General features: G+C 32.9%; 1 protein-coding gene and 1 long non-coding RNA gene across 2 annotated transcripts; both read left to right on the top strand.

Moving 5' to 3' along the window:
* Window positions 1–600: 600 nt before the first annotated feature.
* On the top strand, window positions 601–2,624 carry LOC148266437 (uncharacterized). Its single transcript, XR_015818770.1, has 3 exons — window positions 601–1,200; window positions 1,445–1,541; window positions 2,511–2,624. It is a non-coding gene; the product is annotated as an uncharacterized LOC148266437 (long non-coding RNA).
* Window positions 2,625–5,533: 2,909 nt separating this feature from the next.
* LOC110824930 (salicylic acid-binding protein 2-like) lies at window positions 5,534–17,291 on the top strand. The gene is made up of 3 exons (XM_088218029.1): window positions 5,534–5,942; window positions 6,521–6,658; window positions 16,920–17,291. Exons 1-3 carry the CDS (start codon window positions 5,577–5,579, stop codon window positions 17,199–17,201), a joined length of 786 nt encoding a protein of 261 aa, XP_088074155.1. The 5' UTR covers window positions 5,534–5,576; the 3' UTR covers window positions 17,202–17,291.
* The last annotated feature ends 464 nt before the right edge of the window (window positions 17,292–17,755 follow it).

The following is a 17,755-nucleotide window of genomic DNA, read 5'->3' as shown; positions in this document are numbered from 1 at the left end:
AATTATAGAAATGATTCTTGATTGATGAAATAGCTAGCTCCAGTAACGTAATTGGTCATAAATATCAGGATTCATTTTACCCAAAATATGGCAAATCAGTTACAGTTGTTGGAAACATTCCGACAATATATTCTTCCTTATTCTTATACCAATCAAGAAACATTCGTTAGTTGATTTTTCACTGCCAAGCAATCCTGGAGACGTTCACAGAATTTAACTAGTCAACGGTCTTGAGAACTATAAGGACCTTATTCAAGTTGCCGGATTCATCCGCGTGAATTGGTCAATTGGATTACTTACCTCCTCAATACGACATTGATCACTACTTGGTGCTGGAATCACTCAAACAATTACGGATTTGAGGGGTTCGGCTAGCTGCTTGTGGTTTTTCTTCTCGTATGATAGGCCCCGTTCAAACGGATTTAAAACAGTAGATATATATAGGTGCATAAGTAAATAAATAACAGTTCTGAAATAAAACTCAAATTAATTCAATTAGATCTCACAAATACATTACTGGTGTAGCGCCCGGACCGAGGAGGAAAAAAAAAAAAAAAAAAAAAACACGTCAGCAGGCCCGGTCAGCAGTCCCGGCCAACCGGGACCTGCCACGTGGCAAAACCACGTCGTTCTAAAAAGGGCCACGTTGGTGATCCGCGTGGGTGCGATCGGACGGCCCAGATCAAACGTGCGATCGGACGGCCCAGATTTAAACGCACGGACGGCCCAAATTTAATCAAAAACGGACGGCCCAGATTAAAACAAAATGGACTGCTGAGATCAAAAGGCAAGGGGTTATAAATAGAACCCCCACACCAGACCACAAACCCTAGCCGCCTGCCACTCGCCGGAGAAGACGAACCAGAAGCCGGCCGCCGCCACCCGCCGCCGCACCGGAGGAACTTCCGACCGCCGATCGAGGTAAATTTCGTACCCCGACTCGTTTTTCTACGCTGATTCCTCCTGTGGCCAAATCGGAGCCAAAATCCCGGCCAAACGGCCGGAATGCACGGCCGAAGCCCAGCGGCGCCGCCGCGCCCTTCTCGGTTTTTGCCTCCGATGAGGCCCTTCCCGGCCTCCGTTTGATGCAATTTTTATATCACCGTGATCACCACTCTTTTCTCTACAGGTTGACCGGAGCCGAATCACCAAAACACGAACCTCGCCAGAGAGCCGCCGCACCCGAGAGCGCCGCCGCCGGTAAGCTCCATTTTTCCGTGATTTTTTGGCCCCCCGGGGGCCCTAGGGTTGTTTTCTCGCAGGGACCGATGCGAGTGTGGCCGAATTCGGCCGGAAACGGCCGAAAACAGCCAACCCGAGGCGAATCGCCGCCGCCAGCGGCGGCGCCGTCGCTGGAGCACGGCGGAGCCGCCGTGCCGGAGTTGCGATTAGGGCCGAAAGGGGCCCTGGGCCTAATTTGGGATTTTTTTTGGAACACGTGCAGGTACCAGTAGTGCGTTTCAGTTCCCCGAGGAAAATTCAGGGAAAATTAGGGACAGCCTGCAAGCGCACTGTGAAGCCGTGTTCGGACCCCGAAACGAGTAAGGACCCCTCACCTTATTTCCTATCACGGTTTTAAAGTTCAATAAATGATAAAACGATATTTCATGAATCAACGAATATGTGAAATTGCTTAGGGTCGCTAATGGAGCCCGAGTCTAGTGTGTTTGTCGGTTAATTGTTATTTGGCCTGTTTTACAGTTTTAAACGTAGCATGAGGTTCGATGTTTTCATTTTATAGTTTCGTGTGCATGTTTTACTGTTTTATTGATTATGGATTAAATGACCGGGATATTGATGCTGTATGTTGTCTGCTTAGCATAAATTATCGTTTTGCTTGCTTGTATGTGGATTAATGATGCTGATTGAGGAAAAAGAGAACGAACAATTATGTAAATGGATAATGGTATAATGTGATCAGTCTGACTAGATATCCTGAGAGATGGTGGACGGACCGGGTCCGTAGGGGACCCTACCGGGATTGTGATCTCCCATACCAGACGGGGTATGGAGATCTTATGTGTTTTGGCGCCCATACCGGACGGGGTATGGGGACGGCCCGTTTCACCCTCATACCGGACGGGGTAATGAGGTCTATGGTTTGGCGCCCATACCGGACGGGGTATGGGGACGGCCCTGGAATTTGATTTCGAGTATTACGGATTTACGGGTAGCGGGACCCCTATGGACCCCCACGGATACTAGTAGGCTGGTAAATAAGGGAAAGATATGTTGTATAATGATTGAATTATGAAAGGCATGATAAGTGTTATGTTTTACAGTTTATATGATTCCATGATTATGATAATGTTATTGCTTTCGTATATTGTTTTATAAATTCCACCGAGGTAAGTGGATGGTAAAGGTTTTATTTATCGATAAAAGGATTTGTCGTAAATCATGCTCCATTGGTCTTTTGTGTTTTCTACCCACCTTTACCTCCGTGACGGTGAGATATCGTGATGTCTTTACTGGGCTAGTGTAGCTCATTCCTTATTTAATCATTTCAGATCAAGAGGACATCGTTCCCGAGCCGGTTCCGCAGGAGGACGACGAAGGGGACGCCTAAGGACTCCATAGTCACATTCGTAGTTTTTACTTTCAAGTTTTCCCTTTAGGTAGTTTAATCTTTTATATTTTGTGAGCACATTTTTGGTTTTAGTGTAAGGGATGTTAATCAATTTTGTCTTCGCTTCCACATTTGATGTTTATAATATAAATTCCATTTTAAATTTCCGAGGCTGCTACAGCTGGAGTTTGCTAGATCTATCAACTAGAAAAAAATAAATCAGCCACTCATGGTAGATTTTTTAACACAAATGAGTTCTCGAAGAGTAAAGAGAAGAATAAAGATGAAAAAGAAAAAATTGTAGAAGCAGTAGAAGCTATTGTGTGTGGCGTCGGGAAGAAGAGAGATGATGGATCATGGTTCTGTTTGGCAGCTGGAATTTATATAACAAAAAGGGGATGGAGTTTCTTTTTTGTTGATTATGATCTTTTTTCTTGATTTTTGGCTTATCTCTAACTTTCCAAAATAATCTCTCCTCGATTTTTTGTTCCAGATCTTAGCTGGAATGAGATCCTTTCTAGATTTAAAAAGCATCCATTTTTATTTAAAACTGATGTGCACGACCCTTAGCCTTGCCCAAGGCTAAGTTGTTTGGGGCAGGACATGATACTGATTGCATAACCCAAGCCTTGGACAAGGCTTGTTTCTAAGCTGATGATTCTTTTCACGAACTCTTTCCCTTTTCATATTGTTTTTCCTTATTTTGTCTTTATTTTCTATTCTGCAACAAAATATAGAAAATATTTCGGATTAGATAGCATACCACCAAGTTTAACAACTCAAAAATGGGTAATAATGATGTCATTTTTAGGCACTATCAGTCAAAAAAATTGGGGACAAAATTGAAAGTTAGATACGAAAGAAACAACCAAGTTAAAGAATTTAAGATAAACATTTTATTGTGCAATTATGAACTTTTTAAAATGCATGAGAATGAATACATCATGGGCATGTTTACTAGATTCACTAATATCATTAGTGGTTTAAAATCTCTTTAAAAAATATATATTAATGGTAGATTAGTGAGAAAGATTTTTAGGTGTCTTCCAAAATCATAAGATTCTAAGGTGACAGCCATGCAAGAAGCCAAAGACCTCAATAAATTGAGCTTAACGAACTTCTGGTTCACTCATTATCCATGAGCTTACAATGAAGAACAAATGAGATGAATAAAACAAAAAGAAAAAAGGTTATTACTCTCATAGCATCTACTTTAGATGAAAAAAAATTCGAAGCTTTAAAAAGTAAAAGAATTTTGGAGAAACAATTTGTTGTAGTTGCATAAAAGTGGGAAATATCATAGTCGATCGTCCTCAAGGCAAAAGGAACTAAAAGAAGTTCAAGAAAAAGGCAATGTTATCTACATGGAGTGACAACAACGAAAGTAACCCGAGTGAAAAGGAGAAAATTGAAGTTGTTAACATATGCCTCATGGCCATAAATGAAGATAAAAATGAGGTACACTGTCATCTTGATTATTCTTGTAGTGAATTACAAGATGCATTTAGAAAACTTCATGATAAGTTAATAAAATTAGGTGCAAAAGAGTACAAAACTAAAAAAAAAAAGATATAATCTCTCTCCATTGAAGTAGAAAACTTAAGAAAAAAAATGAACTCAAATAAAAGATGAACAAATTAGAAAATAGAAACTTGAAGGATGAATATCTTGCCATGAAAGAAAAAATCAAAGAACTAAACAATATCCTTGCCATGTTTATATAAGGAGAGGAAAAAAGTAAAAATACTATTAATAAATCAAATAAGCGTTTATGATAAGGTAGGACTTTGATATGATCCTTCTAAGAAACAAAAGTATCTTAAAGAATTCTTTGTGAAATTTATTAGCTCAATCCATCGATTATTGCTTGTAACTTTTATGAAAGAAATGGACATGCTTCACAATCATACTCAATTCGAAAAAACACTCAAAGAAAAGAAATATATGTCTCTTCAAGACACATGACTAGTGATAAGTAAAGAGGAGATGTGACATTTAGAGATAACTACAAAGGCAAGATTGTTGGAATAAGCAAAATGGTTAATAATTCTACCTCTATTGAAAATGTGTCGCTTGTAAAAGGTTTTAAATATAATTTGCTAACCATTAGTCAATCTTGTGATGGGGGAGATTGAGTTATCTTTGAGTCTAAAATATTGCCTTTATGATTGATACTAAGACATGTAATTAAATTGTTTGGTTACGTGTATACAAATGTGTATATATTTATCTTGATGATTTGCCTTTTTTTGCATAAAACTTGTTTACTTGCTTTAAATGATGATTGTTGGTTGTCGAGTAGGAGGCTAGCTCATATTAATATGGATCATATGATTTAATGATACTCTATACTTTTTAGTTTAAAAAGAGATATATATATATATATATATTTTTTATGGATCATTTGGGATTCTTTGGATATTTCTTTTCTATTTATTTCTTTAATTAAACATTAATAACATATTCATCTTTCAAAAATATATATGCAGAAATTTGTTAAAATTAATTTATAAATTTACAGATAATTCATATATGAAGATGACATAAAAATTTGACCAGATAAAACATTTAGCGGGAAATTAGAATAATATATTCTGAATTTATTAAATTTAATAAAATATAAATTTATACTTTAATTTTACACGAAATTTTATGTGATATAAATTTTTACCATCTTTTAATAGAATTTACGTAATAGCATAATCAGCATAACCATAGGATTATGGTATAACTTTATATTGAAAAAATAAGATTTATGTGAAAAAATGGAGAAGAAACAAAAGTAATCCATGTGACCGAGTGGACCCAAATAAAGAATTGGATTCCAATTTTACAACTACTTTCTATTTGTTTTTCTTCCACTAATGGAATTGATGGTGATAGTCACCAAAGACAGAAGAAAATTCCAACTTACATTTATATACAAAATTATGGCACTAGGATATAGACTTTATATATAACTTACATTTATATAATTTACTACTACAATTCATTTGAGAACCTTCAAATGGAGGAACCAAAGAAGCACATAGTCTTGGTGCATGGAGCTTGCCATGGCGCCTGGTGCTGGCACAAGGTGAAGCCGCTGCTGGAGTTGGCCGGTCACCACGTCACGGTGCTGGACCTCGCAGCCTCGGGCATTAACATGAAAGTAATCGAAGAAGTTTGTAGTTTTCGGGAATACACCGAGCCTTTATTGAAGCTCTTGGCTGGTTTTAGTGAAGATGAAAAATTCATACTTGTTGGACATAGTCTTGGGGGATTGAATGTAGCTATAGCCATGGAAGAATTTCCTCACAAAATCTCTCTTGCTGTTTACTTGACTGCATTCATGCCGGATACTGTAAACAAACCCTCCTTCGTTTTGGATGAGGTACCTGTTTTTTTAATTTTAAATTAATTAACTATATTTATCTCCATGATTTTTTTTTTTTTTTTTGAAATTTTAATACTTAATCGAGAAGAATTATTTTACGTGGTAAGTAGATATTAGGTTATCAAAAATATAAATTTATCAGTATAATTATAGGAAAAAAATATTTATCATACAAATAATGAAAAGTTTATAACATATAATAATATATATATATGTATGTGTATGTAATACAAAATAATTTTTAAGGAAATATTTATCTCAGATAACTTTATGTCATTTTATGTTACATATTCCATCATAATAAATTGAAATTTTATGTGTAATTAAGTAGGCTTTTGAAATGTTTTATATTACAGGTATAATTTATTAACTGTTAGAATGAAGAAGAAAATGAGAAAATTTTCAATTTTTATAGAATGAAATTTGAATGATAAATAATTAAAAAAATAAAAAAAAATACTTCATTTAAGTTGAATATTGCATTCAACAAAATTAGATTTTTACTTAAGATATTTATTCTGTTTATATTGTACAATAATTTTTATATCATAAAATTAAATTTTATTTTCTTATAGTTCATGAAGTTCACCCCACGAGTAGAATGGTTGGATACCCAATTTGCATCTTATGGGAACTATGAAGACTCTCTAGTGTCAATGTTATTTGGCCTGAACTTCATGTCTTCTAAATTATATCAGTTATCATCTCTTGAGGTAACTAATACTTCTTTATTTATTTACATAATAAGTTTTTCATATACATACAATGTTTTAAGATATTATTCTTAACTAAATCAATTTTTATTTTTAACTAATTATACTCCTTTTTGGTGTGTAAAGTATTTTATTTTTACTACTTAGTAGTGCCATATTTTTATTATTTTTTTTAAATATTGTCTTTTTTGTTCTGCTATAATTGTTTGTTTCACATAATTAACCCGTTATATTCACCTGTACAGAAAATATATATTTTAAAAATCTTTTTTCTACTAGAAAATATGTGAGTTTTTATTAACATTGAACTTATTATTTAATTAGAACTTATTATATAAAATGTTTGAGATTATTTTCACATTAATTATGAGGTTTAGTGTTTTGAAGACTTTCAATTAATTATATTATGTTAAAAATTGTTTATCATCAACAACTCCGTTCGCTTCTTTTTTTTTTCTTTTTCCCACTACAATAAAAAAAAAAAACAAAAAACAATGTCGTCCATTCATATAAATTAGTAAGTAAATATATTTTGTATAATATACCCTCTCACATTGTTAGTATATGTGATTACTTTTGTGACTTTTCAGTCCAAATACTTAATCCCCACAAATATTAATAAATAAAATCCTCATTCAATTTAAATTAATAGAAGTTTGAAATTTCCTAAAAACGTATTTTAGAGTACTAAAATACTTAAATCCTTTTTAGAACCCTATAACAACCAAAAAACTAGAAATTGAAGAAATTCCTAAAGAAAATATTCTTCATTTGGGTTGATAAGAGCTTGAGAGCATAACCCGTCCTATTACATAGCCAATATGTCGAAGAGATAGAACTACATTGTATGAACTATCTAAAGTAATTAAAATAATTACAAACTAATATTAGAAGAATGAGAAGAAGAAGAAGAAGTCATAATATTGATAACTTTCTATGAGTATCTTTCGACCATCACAATTGAGATACCTATTCTAACTATTAGTTGCAACTCGAAGATCAGTGCATCAACTTCTACCATCTTAATGGTTTGCAAAGTTAGCATTCTATGCATCCCCTTAAATGTTGTTTCACCTGTATGATCATGCCAAACAATGATCACGCCAAACAACACTTACTCTAACCCACCTGACTTTATCAACAAATGCATCACAATCTATTTTAAATGTACCCAATGATGGTGGAGCGCATGGGCTAGCATTTGGGGGATCAGAATCCATAGCAACATGTGAAGAAGAGAAGTCATCATAGAAGTCAAGCTTAAAAATATGGGAATAAAACTATTAGATTAGTTTAAAAAGTTGAACCTACTTATCCTAATGTAAATAATTTCTGTTCTACCAAAAGCTCCATAGTATATAGAAACCAAGTAACCTTTTTAAATGGTCCTAAGGATAAGTCTTGAACCATTCATAAATTCTAGCGTGTTGATTATCTTGTGGCCTAAACTAGCAAGCTTTCCATATGTCCTGTGAATAATCATAATGTACGAATAAATGCTCAAGATTTTCCACCCCTTTACCACACATGGGACATATAGAATTTAAAGAAATACCTTTATAAAATAATTGGGATCTAACAGGCAAGATATCTTGTATCAAATCTGATGTCATCATGAACATGGATCAAGTTGGCATAAATGATATCTTAATGTCAAGTGGGCCCATTATAAGGGAGAGAGCTAAAAGATTACAACAAGTCTTCAAACTTTTTATCTAAGTGTAGATCAATGAAAAACATGGGTTTCGATCAATTAAAGAAGTCTAAAGAAAGAAGACAGACAGCATGATCATTAATCCAATGGTAAAATAGTATACACTATTCACCTAAAGTGCAAGAGGAAAATAAGTAAGAAAATGAACAAATTTTACAAGACATGAAAAAGAAAAATTCCCATGGAATTTTATTTCCTAATCATGTGGAAAATCTTCACAATTAAAGATCAGCCAATAAGGAAAATTGCTCCTAAATTGCAAGCTATCTTGAGAAAAGAAAAAAACTCCTTAAATATCAAATCTCGCAGAAAATGAAAATACTTGAGAAAGAGAAAAATATCTTAGTAGAATCTCTTCCCTTAAATCAGCCATAATTAATTAAAATATTCAGTATTTAAAAAATTTTTCTCATAGGAAAATTATATGTACCATATTTTAGTTGTAATTTTCTTAAATTTTTCTAATTTTTTATTATAGTCTAAATTTAATTTTCTATGTAATTTCTATTATCAATTAGGATATTTTTTTTCTTATTATTCGCATGGCTTATACTATAAATATGACTTCAATTCGGAGTTGTAATTCAATTCAGAATTTTCAACTTATTAATAAAATTCAGATATTCTTGTTTTAAGCTTTCGAGCTTCCAAAAGTGAGTGAGCGGGTCTTCGACTAACTTGTTGTGCTAGAAATTGGGATCATTTATTAAGGCAAGTCTCGTGGCATCTTTTCAAATCTATTTCTTTATTTTTTTTTTCCAGTTACCTTGGTTTTCGCTCCTCTGTTAAGTGTGGGTCAAGTAGGGAGAGTTTGTTTAGGGTTTTAAATTTTTGATTGCTGATGTATATGTGAGATTTTGGATTCCATTGTTTATCCTGGTTTCTGCATCAAAATGCCACACAAAAAATTTTACCCTTTAAATATCTTTATGTTGCTAGAGTTTCTTCTATTGCATCCTTAAATAACATTGTGTAGATGTAGATATGGATAACATATGTTTTTGCCAAGCTAAGTGGTAACTGAACTTTACATAATATATATCATTCTGCTCAAAAGCCCAAACCAATTTATCTAGTGGCTTCCTAAAGCTCAAAGATACTTTTAGAATTGTAATGGCTTCACTAGATAAAAATAAAAAACTAACTAAAGTGGTGTTCCAAATTATGGGTCTAAATCAAATTAGAGACCAAATGGCCCTTACTATGATGACATTTAGCAGTTCATATCCTCATCAGCAGTGCTTCAGGCAACCAATTATCCTCTCAAATCTACATAGCTTGCCTGTTATTGATATTTCATCTTAGTCCATTATTAAGTAAATGTTTTCTAGCTAAGATATTGTGCTAAGTGTAACTTGAGCAGTTTTTATGCCTATATAAACTCATAGTAGAGAAAGTATCTTGCCTTCAAAGCATAAAAAAAAGAATCTTGAACTGTAAGTAGTTGTCAAGCTTTCTTGGCCAACATTGCTTGATTCAAATAATGAAAACCTCAAAAGCCAAGGTCCCGATTATAATAGATAAACATATGAGATCTTGTTAGAGCTAATAAATTTTCCTAGAGTCCTCTATTTTTCTCCACCAAAATTCGATAATTTGTTTCTCAAGTATGGCACAAATTGTTTTAGCTAGGAGGAACATATCCATGACACATGTAGGAACAGTTGCTAATAATTTTATCAACACGTCACGCCCTCCTCTAGACAATGTTAAAGTCGGCCAAGTTTAGAGTCTTTTTACAACTCTAGTAACCATATATTCAAATATATCACTGGGGGATTGTCCCACTATAATTGGAAGGTGTAGGCACTTCTTATGCTTCTCAACCACTTTTTACACCCAACACTTGACTAGGTCCCTATCCCCACTGAGTGTCAACTCCTTTTGAAAATGTAATGGCAGACTTTTGTAAATTAATTGATTGACCTAAAGCTCTTTATACTTGTGTAGGATATCTTAGAGTAAAGTAATTTTAGTCATTGATGCGTACCAAAAATGAGATTATTATTTGCAAAAAAAATAAGTTTTAGATTGATGGTGTTATTTGAGCAATCTTGATTCATGGAGTCAGCCTTCGTCACGTGCTGGTCGTAATAGTGTTGAGAAAGCTTCCACACACGATAAAAATGTAAGGGAGAGAATAGATCTCCTTAGCATAAAACCCTCTTTGGATAAATCAATCTAGGTTGGCCATTCACGAGTGTTGGATATGTCATTGAGGTACATAACCCATAATCAAATCAACTAAATCTAAATCAAAACCCATTTTTAATATCACCTCTCGTATAAAAAAGCCCAAGACATATGATCATAGGCTTTATTATATCTAATTTGAAAACAAAGGAACCCTATCTAGTCTGAGTAGATCTATTAAGACAGTGAAAAATCCTATAATTTATTAAAGCATTGTCAGTAATAAGCCAACAAAAAAATGCAGATTGTGAGACATGAATAACGGTGTGAAGAAATTTTGTAGGTCTATTTACATTTTATAATCATTTTTATGACAATATTGCATAAACTGATGGGTTTATAATTAAATGGAGTTTTTAGGCAATAAATTTTGGGATTAAAACAATATAAGTTTGATCATATAAGTAGGATTTGTCATTTAACATAGCCAAAATATATAGAGGATATCTTATGTGGAACTCGAGATCAACAACGTAATCCAAAATTCCGTATATAAATTAACAATCAGAAACTCAAAACCCTAAGTAAACTGACCCTACTTGACCTATACTTAATAGGAGAGTGAAAACCAAGATAATTGGGAAAGATTCAAAGAACTAGAATTGTAAAAACACCACGAGACTTACCTCAATAATTGATTCCAATTTCTTGTATAACAAGTCGGTCAAAGACCCACTCACTCACTCTTGAAAAGCTTGGAAGCTTAAAATAAGAATAATTGAATTTTATTAACAAGTTAAAATATTTTTGAATGAATTACAACTCTAAATTGAAGGCTTCTTTATAGTGTAGACTGTGTGAATAATAAGGAAAATAATTTCCTAATTTAATAGAAAAATTACATAGGAAATTAAATTTAGAATAAAATAGGAAAACTAGAAAAATTAAAAGAATTACAACTAAAGTTGGATAGATATGATCTCCTTTGTAGAAACCTTATTAAATATTGAGGATTTCTTAAATTAAAAAGATATTTTGAAGATCTCTTTATTTTAAAAAGATCTCTTGAAGATCTTTTAATTAAAGAAGATCTCTTGAAGATCTCTTAATTAAAGAAGATCTCTTGAAGATCTCTTAATTAAAGAAAATCTCTTGAAAATATCTTAATTTAAAGAAAATCTCTTGAAAATCTCTTAGTTTAAAGAAAATCTTTTTATTCCTTAGAAAATTAAATCCATCTATGATTTTATGATAAATACCTAAAATCCATCCATGATCTACCTTGATTTTCCCCATATGTTAATATCCTCTTTTAGGAAGATATGATCTTGACTTGGAAACTTGGAAAAATATGATCTTGATTCTCCCTTGATTGATTTTTAAAATTCCATGATCACGGTTTCCTTTTTGCCACTTGAGAAAGATATGGAGAAAAAAAGAAAACTTTCCTTCTAGAGAGAAAAATCTCTCTTGAATGGAGAAAAATCTCTCTTGAATGGAAAAAAAATCTCTCATGTGTTGGGAGAGATTTCCTATGGACTTTTAACTTCTTTAGGAGTTGTTTCCTTTCTTGACTTGGTTGTTTGAATAGCCCAAGTCATCCATGCTCACATCAATATCATTCCAAAATAAACAAAAATGTTTGCTAAAATAAAAGGGATACACCATCAAGACCCAATGCCTTAGTTGGATGCATCTATTATAATTCTAGGTGAATATCTTTCGCTTTATAAGGCTTCAACTAGTGGGTGTTCATATGACCGAGGGCTCTACCACATTCAAAATATCATGAGTTGCATAGTTGCGATGTGCCTCAAAGTGGGCTACCAATAAATCAATGATTTCCTCTAGCTTGGATAGCCAAACACGCATGTTTGATTTTTCATACGGTTGATTTTTGTTTTTGTTTTTCTTTGTGAGATGTTAGTTTGAAAAACATGGTATTCTTATCTTTCTATTTTAGCCAGTCAATCAAGGAACATTGTTGCCAATGCATTTCTTCTTTTTTATATAACTAATATAAGAAAACTTCCCTAACTTTCATTTGATAGAAGTTATCCCTAAAAGCATAATTTTTTAATATTGTCAAGGTCTAGCTTACTTCATTTTATTTGAGAACGAATATTCACAAGAACTTTCTTGTCCCATTTTTGTAAAAATTCCCCACAAGTATGTATTTTGCCCATGAGAGTAAACTCTTCTTTTAACCAAGCCTCAGTAGTAACATCTTGGTAAGGAGGTTGCATTTTGGTAGTGTTTTAGATAAAAATAAAGTAGGGGGCGAATAGTCTGGAGCTAAACCTAGGTAAGCGATACACTACATTATCTGGAAAGAGTTCTTATCATGATGACATTGCCAAGAAGCAATCTAGGTGCTTTTGTATTGTTTTTGAGCCACCTCACCCATTGTACCAAGTAAAACAATTACCTTTAAAGTCCAAACCATTCAGTTCACAATTTGTTTTTGTACTTTGGAAGGCTTCCAACTAAATATGAGGAATTTATCAACTCCCTTCTTTTATCCGTAAATCTAATTGTATTGAGATACCCCCTCCCCCCCTGACATAGTATATAATAACACCTTTTAAGGACAAAAGAATGTCCCATGCTCTATTCTATTTAGAAGTTTCGCACCATCCTTCAATTCCTGAGAACTACCAACATTTTTCATTATCATCAATAATCTGAACATTAATGTGGTGAAGAGATAAAGATAAAATATCAATTGCTATATTGGATTTCCATATCATATAGAGACCACCTAATCAATTTTTTGCAAAGCATATGTAATCAATAACAAACATCATTGATGCGAAACCCAGGACCAACACCGTGATAAAAAATGCCACATATATATCATCATGTAGAAAACTTAAATACTTAATTAAATCCTCCATACTTGACCTATATTCAACCTGTGAATATCAACCAAGGTAACTAAGAATAACAATATGAATAAAAAATGTCACAGCTTACCCATCGATTCAAATTTCCCAGCTCAACAAGATAGTTAAAATAACGCAACTTGAAGAACTCTCACTCTCACAATTTAGCAAAGTTAAATGTAAAGAATAAACTGAATTTTCATTAATCTAAATTGAACTTGTTTTTATAGCCTAAGGTGAGGCCTATTTATATACTTTCACCAAACTTATTCCAAACAAAATCAAAGACTAAAAATCTATCCAAATCCTAACTTTATCCTAAACTTAAACTTAATAGAATAATTAAAAAAATAAAATATTAATCTAGATAACTCTTTCTCTCATAGTAGAATTTAACCATGTACTTTTATCTTCTTTGAACTTTATCTTCAAATTGATGTAGACTTCTTCTTAAGATGAGACTTATCTAGAAGAAAAAAATTATCATGAAAAACACATGTGAAAAAGGAAGAGGGAAAAGTGACCCTCTTAGGTTATGACTCTCCCGCTCGATTGGGAGTCTCTCCTACGTGGTCATGATCTTCCCAAGACTCTTTTTATCTTTAGGACTCATCTTCTCCTTCCTCATCCTTTGTATGCCGCTTCCTTAATTGCTAGAAGAACTCTTAGACCGATTTGGAAAAGGAGTAGTCAGGTCACGTGGGAGAGAATCACGCGGGTGCAGGTTCTCCTTCCCCTGTATGTGTTTGCCCACATATGTGCACAAAGACACTCACATGCATGACATGTGATGTCCGTAGGCCTTCATGGTCGAGAGGCCTTGAGCTCGCCCTTTCTTGGGCCTTAAAAGGATGCACCTTCATTGGATCTCTCTTGGGCTCATAGGTTGGGCCTTTTAGTTGGACTTTAACCCAGTCTTTTGAAAGTGGGACCAAAGCCTCTTGAGTCTCATCCTTTCTTTCTTTGGAATGGATTTCTTGAGATAATTTAAGAAGTTTGAAATCAGTTTTCTTTTTGGACTTGGACTTGTGGAAGTCCTTAAAAACACCATTAACCCAGTAGATAAAATTCCCCTCTTACGGGCGTTTCTTGGGCGGCATCGTATGCATGTTGTGTGGGCTACTAATTGTTGTGGCTTTGTGAGTAGTTATATTGTAGAAATCCTGCTTCTTGCGGGATTCATGCATTTTGTGAGATTCTTTCTTTGAGACTTATTAATCCTTTTTGGGATCACTTTAATTTTAATGAATCCTAGCTTATTCTTAATGGTGTATATCTCCAATGTCAACTTTTTTATTTCTATCAAGAACAAAATGTAAGGGTTGATGATTTTCCTAAATAGTTTTTCAAGAACTTTTGTCTATATTCATGTAACATTGACCCAATAACATCAAATTTTCTAAAAACATAGATGGGATCCTTACTAGGATTAGTATGCTCCAACTCTAGTGTGACTGTAGAAAGCTAAAGAGGTGAGCCATAAGGCCAAGTTCTCACAAAAGGGTCAACTTCAATAAGCTTGTTTGGACCATATTAGGGATTTTGAACCATTATCTGTGGGAATTAAGGTTACCAAATAATTCTAACAGGACAAAAATCAGAGCAAGAAAACCATTACTTGTGGGAACTCAGAATGTCCGCACATCTTAAATTTTGGCCAAGTTAAGTGTCCAGTTCATCATCCTGGTCCTCATAGACACAAGCTTTTAATGTATGGCCAAGTTGACCACACAAGTAGCAGAATAATGGTAATCATTCATATTTAAAATCAACCCATTAATGTTACCCTCAAAGGAGATTAAGGAACCTTAAAGAAGGGGCTGACGAAGATCAGAAATTGATTCTTACCCATAGATACGTGAGGGAAGAGCCTATGGAGAGTGGATCTATTTTTAAGTATTTCCCCATCTTTGTGCCACATCTCTTACCCATCTCTTTATAGGTACTCTAACAACCAGGAAAATAGAATGCTCCTTATATGTGAGATCCATGATACTGGTTTCCTGACCAGTAAAACTCATTGGAGTAGCCATAAGAAACCTGAATTGTTACAGACCCACCTGCTATAAAAACCCACACTTGCAAAAGGGACCACCCTACAAAAATCCAATGAAGAACCAAATCTAGATGGAAATAAGACAAAGAAGATAAAAGGTAAATATATACGAATAGTGCAAGGGAAAGAAAAAGAGGGATTAAGGAATAGAATGTAATGCCCTGAACCCCATTGATGAGTTAAGGATGTATGCACACCATTTTAACTAGTGGAACTAATAAATACAATGACACATGCAGCGGTAATATAAAAAATATCTATCCATCTTGTAGTACAGATTCTCCACGGTTTAACTTGGGCTCTTTAGACTGGTATGAGACTTCATTTAAATTCACCACGATGTTTTACGAATCAAGTAAATCCAAAGCAAATTTGTTAAAGATAAAATGTTAAGAATATAAATGTCATGAACAACTTGCTTATATTTTATTTTCTTAAAGACAGTTTTAAAAATCTAGTAAACACTTTTTACCAAGTAGGAAGATTAAAGAAAAGTGCATTCTTATAAGTACAACATACACCATGGTGTTTTACAGATCAAATAAATCAAGAGTAAATTTGTTAAAGATAAAATGTTAAGAATATAGATGTCATGAACAACTTGCATGTATTTTTTTTTCTTAAAGACAGTTTTAAAAATCTAGCAAACACTTTTTATCAAATAGGAAGATTAAAGAAAAGTGCATTCTTATAAGTACAGCATACACCATGGTGTTTTACATAGTAAATTTGTTAAAGATAAAATGTTAAGAATATAAATATCATGAACAACTTGCACGTATTTTATTTTTTTAAAGACAGTTTTAAAAATCTAGCAAACACCTTTTACCAAATGAAAAGAGTAAAGAAAAGTGCATTCTTATAAGTATAGCATACACAATCTCAAAATCCTCTCTAATTTTCATTTAGTTTTAAACATTAACAATAAAACTCTAATTTAATCATTTTTATTCCTATAAAAACACTAAAATCATTATATTTTTGTTTCTTTTGTTCATAAAAATTTAATCAATATATTTTATTTATATACCATTAATCAATGTAAGGACGAGAGTAATTTTTCCTAGAACTAAATGAACCTCTTAATTAGTGGAAAAAAATTAATAACTACTTAAGCTGTATGAATCTAACTAAACTTTTAAAATATTAATATTAGTTTGCAACCAAATGGAAATATGAGAAGTAAAAATATAAAATTCACGATGATATTCATCGCATTAAAAACGAGGCAACAGAAAATGAGCACGTACAACTTCATTATAATTTTAGAGATTTTATTATAAGAAGATTCTTTTAATTATAAGTAATATATTAATTAATTGTTAGATGATTGTTGAAATATTTTTAATATTTATTGCATTTGTCAAAATTTGTTTTATAAAAAATATTGATTTTTAAATAAGCTAAAATCTTTCAATTATATTTATGTTAAATATGTTTCATTGTTCTTGATTTAAATTATTTAAATTGAAGGATTTGGAGCTAGGAAAGTCTTTGATTAGACCATCATCACTATTTATGAGTGATTTGGCAAAGACAAAGAAGTTCTCTAATGAGGGGTACGGATCTGTTACACGAGTGTTCATAGTCTGCAATGAAGACAAAGCAATAACAAAGGAATTCCAAAGGTGGATGATCAATAAAAGTGGGGTCAAAGAAGTCATTGAAATCGACGGTTCAGATCACATGCCTATGTTTTCCAAACCACAACAACTTTCTGATTGCCTGTCACAAATAATACATAAATATTGTTGATTATCATTACTATTTCAGTGTTGACTTTGTTCTAGTGCTTATTTAAGCTATATATGATATTGAGGGTGTGATAAATTGATTTTCTTCTTATTTAAACAAGTATGAAAATTTTCAAGACATTAAATCTTTTGCATATTTACAAAGTGAATGAGATTGTTTAAATGATAACAACTGAATTTCGCATTAGGATTTCTATTATTACTTCTACCCCTGCTCTTTGTGACAAGACCATATGAAGTATCAATGCCCATGTCATTCCTTCTAATCTCCTCATTATAGAGAGTATCATTTACTAAGGATAAAACACCATTTGAAGTAGAGTTACTAAAATACACCACTTAGGTCTCCCAATTGTCTAGCAACAATGTCTGCATTTCATCATCTAGAGTTACTTTCATGGTATTTAGTTGATTTACCATATCTTGAAACTCACTCTCAAGTGTTTCGCTATTGATCGTCTATCTTGCAACTTCAGTTTCACTAGCTTTCTGATTACAAAATCTTTATTCTGAGCATTTTTCCTATCGTACATAGTATCTAATTTTTTTCACAAG

The sequence above is a fragment of the Carica papaya genome, chromosome 4 (assembly GCF_054855325.1).
Source record: "Carica papaya isolate Zhongbai chromosome 4, ASM5485532v1, whole genome shotgun sequence".
Classification (NCBI taxonomy): domain Eukaryota; kingdom Viridiplantae; phylum Streptophyta; class Magnoliopsida; order Brassicales; family Caricaceae; genus Carica; species Carica papaya.
The sequence above is the reverse complement of the archived record's forward strand: the minus strand, read 5'-3'. Positions and strand labels throughout refer to the sequence as shown.